Source organism: Setaria italica, chromosome V (genome assembly GCF_000263155.2).
Source record: "Setaria italica strain Yugu1 chromosome V, Setaria_italica_v2.0, whole genome shotgun sequence".
Taxonomy (NCBI): Eukaryota; Viridiplantae; Streptophyta; class Magnoliopsida; order Poales; family Poaceae; genus Setaria; species Setaria italica.
Genome location: NC_028454.1, coordinates 43,189,570 through 43,198,777, shown reverse-complemented (window position 1 = coordinate 43,198,777; position 9,208 = coordinate 43,189,570). Strand labels below are relative to the sequence as shown.

Genomic DNA, 9,208 nt, shown 5'->3' with positions numbered 1-9,208 from the left:
GGAAAGCTTGGGGGTCGGGAAGAGACAGACTTGGGCGGAGGGGCTAAGGTTTTGAACAGCGGCTAGGTCCGGCAGTGCTCCGGCAGCGGCAGTGCTTCTTGTGGATCACAAGTGAGCTCTTACGCAGCACGCAGGAGCAAGCGGCTTGGTGGCTTGGGGAAAAAACGGACGGCAGCGGAGAGGAGAGTTCCTCAGGAACCTAGCAGTGTGGTGCTAGGAGCTGTGCAGGGGGGGGGGGGATAAGCGTGGCCCATGCAAGGGGGGCTGCACCCCAGCGCAACTTGCCCAATGATTCCCAACGGCACGGCGCGTCGCTGTCGTCGGTGTGAAAGCATCGGATGCCATGGCCAGCCAATCATTTTCGCGCGGCAAGCCCTGCGACGGCGACGGCGGCGAAGGCAACACGCCGGAGAGCAGCCGTTGATATGAACACTAGAGTTCTCGTGGGGTCTGGGATTATTAGATACCGAAATGGCGCTGTCAGATTAATACGTGATCATCGAGCAGTATCTGACAATTTCTTTCTGTGCAGTTGGATGACTGGGTCCTGTGCCGCATCTACAACAAGAAGGGCGGGCTGGAGAAGCCGCCGGTGGCCGCCGGCGACCGCAAGCCAGCGCTGTTGGCCCCCGCGTCGGCGGGTTCCCCGCCGGAGCAGAAGCCGTTCGTGGCTGCGCCGGGCGGTCTCCCCCCGGCGTTCGCGGACCTGGCGGCGTACTACGACCGGCCGTCGGACTCGATGCCGCGGCTGCACGCGGACTCGAGCTGCTCGGAGCAGGTGCTGTCGCCGGAGCAGCAGTTCGCGGGGTGCGACCGGGAGGTGCAGAGCCAGCCCAAGATCAGCGAGTGGGAGCGCACCTTCGCCTCCGACCCCGTGAACCCGGCCGGCTCATTGCTCGACCCCGTCGGCCACGGCGGCGACGGCATCGGCGGCGACCCGCTGCTGCAGGACATCCTCATGTACTGGGGCAAGCCGTTCTAGACGTGACGCGCGCGTAAAGACCGAGGAAACGGCAGAGCATTATGCAACCCCATCCTCGGCGGCGGTTGGCTAGCTGTCGTCGGCACTCGGCAGCGCAACCGCGCGGTGTGGGCTTGACTCAGGCGAGCCGCCATAGTTGACTACTAAGAGCTCTAAAGGTGGAATGGATTGATAATGATAAAATTAAAGAAGAACAAGAAGAAGATGGGAGGAGTGCGATGAGGACAACGACGATTCGAGGCGGCAATGAGACCCGTGTGGCCCCGCCGGGAGCTAGGGAGATCGCCGTTGCATTGGTGGTCGATCGTGCGTGTGGCAATGTGTGTGTACTTGTACATATACATACAGTTCATGATTGATTCGGTGCGGGGTTCCTGTTCCTTCATTGGTTAATTAATAATTAATTATACATAAAAGGGCTTGTAGTGTACGGGAGTAATGGGACTAGTCCAGAGGTAGTGTGCTAGTGTAAGCCATTCGTCAGCTGCAAGGATCATTGAAGAAAGAAAAAAAAGAAGGGAGCGTTCGGTTCCTTTGCTTATTTTTAGCACGTGTTACATCGAATGTTACGCTCCCTTTGCTTATTTTTAGCACGTGTTACATCGAATGTTATGCTTCCTTTGCTTATTTTTAGCACGTGTTGCATCGAATGTTCTAATACTAATCGTATTAGAAGTTTAACTTTGCTTATTTTTAGCACGTGTCACATCGAATGTTTAGATACTAATTAGAAGTATTAAATGTAGACTATTTACAAAACCCATTATATAAGTGGAGGCTAAACGGCGAGACGAATCTATTAAGCCTAATAGCAAATATTTACTGTAGCAATATATTATCAAATCATGGACTAATTAGGCTTAATAGATTCGTCTCGCCGTTTAGCCTCCATTTTTGTAAATCTATCATTAGCAAATATTTACTGTAGCAACGTATTGTCAAAACATGGACTAATTAGGCTTAATAGATTCATCTCGCCGTTTAGCCTCCATTTATGTAATGGGTTTTGTAAATAGTCTACATTTAATACTTCTAATAAATAAGCAAGAGTAACCAAACCAGATGGAAGAAGAAATCTCGTGTTATTTGTTATGAAACACTTTAAATCAATGTAATTGCAGAGGAAAGGGGCTAACTCCATCCAGTAATCGGATCATTCATTCAATCAGTAGAGAAGATCTTCATATTAATTCTTAGCTCGATAGATAAAATCTTTATATTAATTTTTTCAGTCTCTCTTCAACTCTCAACACGTTATCAGTCACGTTTAGCCTCTATTCGTTTTGAGTTCGGCCACTACGATGAGGACAGTTCTTCGACTTTTCATCACTAGCATTTGCAAAGTAGAAGACGCGAAGATCTCTGTCAACGGAGGCATCCTCTTGCCTTCCAATCAAGACATCTATTGATGGAGTTTATCAAACAACTATAAGCATCAATGAGTTCTTCTTTCATAGAGATGCTTCACCTTGACGACTGCTTTTGTCATAACCTAGTTACCCCCACATCTCGGTGGCCACTGCTCCGACTTCCCATGCGCCTCCGGAATTGATGGCGTAGGTCGGCTACAAAAGTGGCCAAGGGGCAACAGGCCTCAACAGCATGGGCACCATGGGCGGCCGCTTCTCCCCACGCTTCGTTTGTCGTCCTGCAGGACGCGTGGTCGTCGTGGTCGTCGTTTCGGTGGCCGCGGTCACCAAACTTCAAGTCATGGAAGCTGACTCCTCGCTCCACCACAAAGGCAAAGCCAGCGACCTAGTCTTGCGTTGCCGGGGACGGCACACCCTTCTTCACCAATGGTCATCCGAGAACTGCATCTGCAACGGTGACATCGGTAGGGGACCAGGTGACGGTGCTCGCGGCACCAAGCCACTTGGCCGCGCCGCGGCCGTTGACTGCTGCGAGATGTGGGGCCCAGCAGCGCTGGGCTTCTCCTCCCACTCCTGCGTAGCCGGCAAAGGATGGCAACTGACGGATGGCAGACACAGGGGGTGGATAACAAGGTGACGACGCGGCTGGGAGATGGCGGCGCAGCGCGAATACAGTGGCCTGGCTATGCGCATCTACACGGCCTCCAGGCTAGCGGCCTAGCCGGAGAGCGGCGACGAGGCCAACAGGTCGGCGACGCGGCTACAGGAGGCGGCGAGCGCACATGCGTGCGCTGTGCAAATCGGCGGCGCGACGTGCGGCCTTCCAGCCGGCGGTGCGGCACACAGGTCGACGGTGGCGCAACATGCGACCTTTTGGTCGACGTCGCGATGCACAAGCCGAGCGGTGGAGGCTCAGGGGAGGAGGCCAATTAGGGTTCCTTCTAACCGCCTCTCAACCTTTTATATGGGCCAGCTAGGCCAAGCCGCCATGGGCCGCAAAGTCTGCATGCCAAAGCCGTAGGCCGTCTACCAACCAGGCCGCTTTGGGCCGGTAGCAAGCGCCCGCAGGCCGACCGGATTGGACCAGGCGATTACAGGCTGGCCCTCTACTTTGCAGTCTCAGCCTAGATTTGCCTCCAAATTTCATTAAAGCCCCTAGGCTTATGACTATTTATATGTTTCGAAAATTCTATTATGCATGTTCCTGTTTTAGTCCCTGGATTGTTCTGTGAATATGTGTTGTCATGCACATAGTTAGATATACCATCAGGTATTAGCACCCATGTAATAAGGATGTCAAATTTAACGCAGTAATTGAGCATCATAGCAGATCTTTCAATGGCGTTGAACAATTTTTTACATATGCAACTTATTTTGTTTGCATAATTAATACTTAGTCAATATTCTACATCTTGTAGAAGGTGATACAAAATAAAATTAAGGTATATAATATGATTTTCGAATAACACAAGTTGTTGCGAAGAATTTATCTGCCGAGAGACCGTGCTTTTAGGCAACTTTTGTTCATCACTGAGAGGTTTACATCTTTATGATGATTACCTTCAATGTGTATATCCAATTTTCATATAAATGGACAACTTTGCATATGACTATAAAGTCATTTATTTATATAGGAATTAATGTCCTATACCTTAATTTTGTTGTAAGAATTATCTTACTTTCACTAGTTTTGCATAATCATAATGCCAACATGGAGATTATTCTCCAAATGACAACTTAATATTATTAGTATCGCACATATGAGTGGAGTCTAAGGCATCTATTGCAAGCATACAAACTATGCCTATAGCAACGAGTTTCTCGTCCACTACTTCAAAGTCTACACCATTCTGGTGACTACCTTTTGATATGTTAACTCACTAGTATATGATGATCGAGTCATACTCGATAATAACAGCGATTTCATCGCCTAATAAAGATGAGGTCAACACTACTTATAATTCAAGTCGCATTTTGAATGTACAGGATTTTGCATAGATTAATTCAAGACTCATCTTGAATCCAACATTTAGGCATAAAATTTTGCTTAAATAAATAGTAGCAAAAGTGCAACACATTTTGGTGACTATCTTCTATCATATATACAGATACTATGTTTTGGCCGTGATCATCAGCTTATTTATTCTCACAAGAGTGGAGTCCAGAACATGTGCAATGGCTTTTGTCACTTGTAAATAATAGAATAGTACACCTATAATCAAGTATCAACTTGATTGAAAAACATTGCACAACAATATATTTTATGCTATATAATTTACTCCTCGAGTAAATCATTAAAAATGATGATCTGTTCATGTAGGACATAACTAATGTTTCCAATATGGAATTTTCTAAATTCACATTGGATGGGATTTACTCTCCAACATGGGCACTTGATATCAACGATATCATTGGGAGATTCATGGCATCAATGCCACCATAGTTGTACCCTAATCAAAGTACCCAATCCATTATTTGCATTACCACACATACACCTTTGTGTGTTACTACATTTCCTCCATTCAGATTTTTACAAGTTTGAGTATCCAAAGGAGGAAGATTCATTTATTCTTTGAACTCCCAATAGAGTTATCAACAAAGAATAGAACTTTCAGTTTATAATTTACAACACAATGGATCTCAAACAAAAAATGTCACTTTCCATAAAAGTGACCATAATGACAAATCTCATGTTTGTCTCAAGTGTGGTTGTACATGCATATACACATGATTTCCAAATTAAATATTTGGTTCAAACAATACCTCCACTCCATTGGAGGACAACGAGTTCAAGGAGATCAATTTGAAGCTCACTTCAATAAATTAGATCTCCATAGGTTTCCGTATAATTCATGAAAATTAGCATTAGTTCAACAATATACTACATATGTAGTATATTGTCCATCATTAATATCATATATCTCATACATGGTGTTTATTTGGGATTCAACAAGAAAGAAAAGGAATTTCATTTAGTGGATCATATAACCACTATCACAATTATGTGAGATATATACTCTTCTCACGGGTATTCCATTATTAATTGTAGATGCACTCATACATTCTACAAATACCCAACATATGATTTCATGCCATCCATTTGTATGGTTTAGTATCGAAACCTATTGCTAAGAGTAATGATAAAATATCAGCACTCAACTTGGTACAATGGACATGGAAATTGAATATTCATAAAATTCCTTTCATATCATATGGGATATGTTATATGTACATACATTAATCCTGTATGACATGTTGCATATAAAATATTTTTTCAATCTTGATTATATCAAGACTTGGCATGATAGCCTTGGTCATCATTCTAACTCATGGATGATAAGAAAAATTGTTATCAACTCTATTAATCATAACATATGTTCCTAAAATTTTCAGATTTTGTGTACCGCATGTGTCACAAGGGAATTAATTTTAAGGTCCTTTTACCTTAAAATTCCATTAATGAGCCACTAAATTTCTTGAACACATTCAAGATAAGTTGGCCATATTCAACCATTTATGGATTATCTAGGCACTCTAAAGGGCTTATGCATGCATTTGCAAATAGTCCCACATGCGTCCCTTACTGATCATAAGGCATCATAATTTTTACCAAATTCATTGCTCAAATTTTCAATTTAGAGCAAATTTTCTTGGACACAGGATCAAATCCATTCATACGGAATTATTTGGTTTTGGGAACTAAATCACTAAGTCTCTATGTTCATACCAATTATGGCTTAATTGAATCTCTTATTGAGATAACTCATTTGCATGATCATCAAATAGAATTCAATTTATCAACATCAAGTTGGTAATATGCAGACTTACTGTGATGACCGGTCCCAAATCTTTCCAGTTAATCTTAATCCGAGCCCCTGATCACCTGTCTAGTTTTTCGCACCTAAGTGTTCAGTTCAACCTCCCGACCGGTCCCGACCCCTGAGACCCGACCCCTCCCCGCTTCGCTCCGGTTCCGACCCCGCCAAACCCAGCTCACCGTCGGATCCTTCCAAGTCCTTCCCAAAACGTCCGTTCTATCTGACCAGTGGACCCGCGAAATCTTTTTCCCCCAGATCTTCCGCGACAGGCGCACTCGAGTTGCATGCCCGCTTCAGAGTCTCCCCGCCGCGTGGCTCATCTTCTCCGACGCCCGCCGCTCAGCCTTGTCTCTGGCCCGCGACCGAATGGATTCTCGCGCCCCCTTCCCCAATGGCAGCGGAAGCCCCTCTGCAACCTTTCTGCAACGCCTCGCCTCCCGTGCCCATCATCACATCGCCAGATCCCGGCCGCAGAGCCCGATGTCGCCTGTCTTTTCCATCACTTCGAACACATTCGCGCCGCCTGGTCTTCGCTACCCAACGATTCCTCCTTCGCCAACCCCGACCACGGCAGCGACAGCTCCTTTTCCCGCCCTGTCAGAAGCCGCCCGACAATCTGTTGCTCCGCGCTCGCCTGCGCGCCCGCGGCTGCCTGTCTTTTCACCTGCGCGCCCTCGATTCTAGCGTCGTTAACCTGGTCACTTCCATCAAATCTACCGCACGACGATGCCCGCCTCCGCCAAATCTCAACCACCGGCATACCCGCTCCTGCGCCGCCCTGACGCCAGAGCCCAATGACCGCTGGCGTCATCCCCGAAGTCCTGCGCCACCGCCCTCGTCGCTCAATCGCCGCCCCGGCAGAGCACTCCATTGCTTCTTCCCCGGTCTTCGCGCCGCTCCCCTTCTCACTCCCGCGCCGCTTCCCTTCTCCCTTCCCAGCCGCTATAAAAGGGAATGCGCGAGCCCCGCCGGAGTTCCCTCCGCCATTGCTGCCTTCCGCCATTTCTCTTGCTCCTTGCTCAAGCTCCCAACGCCACACCCTAAGTTCCTGAGGAACTCTCCTCTCCGCTCCCCTCCGTTTTCCCCAAGCCACCCAGCCGCTTGCTCCTCCGTGCTGCGTAAGAGCTCACTTGTGATCCACAAGAAGCACTGCCGCCGCCGGAGCACTGCCGGACCTCGCCGCTGTTCAAAGCCTTAGTCCCTCCGCCCAAGTCTGCTTTTTCCCGACCCCAAGCTTTCCTTGTAGGAAGAAGGTAAGCTGCCGACCCCAGTCCGCTTCGCCCGACCCCTCTTATCCGCCCGACCCCGGTTCCGTCTCGCCCGACCCTATCTGTTCCGCCGACCCCTCTCCGCCTCGCCCGAGGGCTCGGCTGTGATCTTTTTCTTCAACCCGAGGGTGTATGTGTAAAACTTGGAAACCCTTCAGCGGTTGAGTCTGAGGATCCCTAGTATACCACATCCTCTAGTTTAAGGATCAGATCATAAGTTCCTTTTCCGACCCTTACCTCTTGATCTCCACCAGCTCCCTTGAACCTTCCCACCCTCCTGCTCTTTGTCGCGAGTTTCTGGGCTCAGACTTGCAAGTGTTGCTGTTGAAATAACCGTCTATGCTAACTCTTGCATTGCATTCGTGTAGAGCTGCGCCTCGCCGACGGCTTCTACGAGCTGCACCCGGCGCCAGAAGACGAAGCTGTAGCTGAGCTCCTGCCCCCAGAAGCCGAAGCCGCCCCCGAAGTCGAGCAGTTCTCTTCCTCCTTGCTTGAAGGCAAGTCCCGGTTGCATGAAAACCCTGTGTTGTTTTCCAAACTTGCGCATGCCTTCCTTAAAACATGCTTGTGCATTTACGTATAGGAGTTGTTTGAAACCCTAGATGCATGACGTAGTTTCCCATGATCTGAACACTAGCTGTTGGACTGAGTAGCTGCTTGCTTAACTAGGAGACGGTAAAAGCCGAGTGATTCCCTGTCACTCGCGAGTTGTAGGAGTTGGATGTCTACCTTTCTGTTACAACTGTAAGGACGATGGACGGGGCAGGGTTTTGGTTAACTCTCTTTGGTGGTCGGATGATCGCCCCGTCTATCTATGGAAACTTGCTAAGGCCTGACAGTGGTGGTGTTCGTGATCAAGTGTTTCAAAGTACTAACCTCATACTTAGTATGGGATGGGGAAGCCTAGTACCGGATTGAACCTAGACGTGAGCGGTCGCCCCATTGTTCTTGGAACGGAGTTTCCCCTGCTGGTTGTTGCACGTGGTGGCAAGCGTGGTCACAGAACGGCAGAGGCCGGGTCTGTGGAACCTTGCACCAAAGGAAATGGGCCCGACACGGGTTAGGGGATTGATGGGGAAGGCCGACACAGGAAGCGACCTCCGGGTACACGGATGTCGTGAGGTTAGGTTCACCATGCATGGTTAAAAGAACTCGAATCGATTCGTCTGCCTCTCACAGTTTGAGACTGCTTGATCGCTATGTTACCCTGAGTAAATGAGGAATCTGATGATGACATGGTTTTGTTGATTTATACATACCTTGTTTTGGTTCTATGATTGCTTAGAATAGATTGCAAAACCTAGATCGGTTAATGAACTTAGAACCGGAGCTAAAACTTAAAAATAGGGTTTTACTTAGTGCTTTTGGCAAACAAACCCCTCAGCTAAAAAGCCCTGCATGTCTAGAAGTGTGGAGTAGCTTTTCTCCTATCGGTTAAGTCTTGTTGAGCTTAGTAGCTCAGCCTTGTTGTGGCTCCTGTTTTTCAGGTGAAGTTGCTGCTCCCGACCCTTCTCCTGCTGGCACTTGGCCGCCCCAGCTCCCTCCGGGTTGGACGGTCGAGTGGGATCCCTCCTCGGACGGCGAGGAGAGGGATCAATGATGTCCCGGCTGGCCTCACCAGGGACGTCCGACCCCGACGTTGCTTCCGCTAGTGGTTTTTACCTTCTGTTGTTTTTCTGAAACCCTGTAAAACTCTGATGTTTATTTCATAATCAAACTAAGTGGTTAAGTTGTTAACCCGGTGGACTTGTTGTACTCTCTGGAACCGCT

At 48.1% G+C, this 9,208-nt stretch overlaps 1 protein-coding gene across 1 annotated transcript in view; it reads left to right on the top strand.

Annotated features, from left to right (window-relative positions):
- Window positions 1-1,532, top strand: part of LOC101767077 (NAC domain-containing protein 48) — a 2,526-nt gene extending 994 nt beyond the window's left edge. Inside the window, exon 3 of the mRNA XM_004970758.3 lies at window positions 533-1,532. Within this exon, the coding sequence (XP_004970815.1) occupies window positions 533-982 (450 nt within the window). The 3' untranslated portion in view covers window positions 983-1,532. The remainder of the gene's footprint in view (window positions 1-532) is intronic.
- Window positions 1,533-9,208: the final 7,676 nt, after the last annotated feature.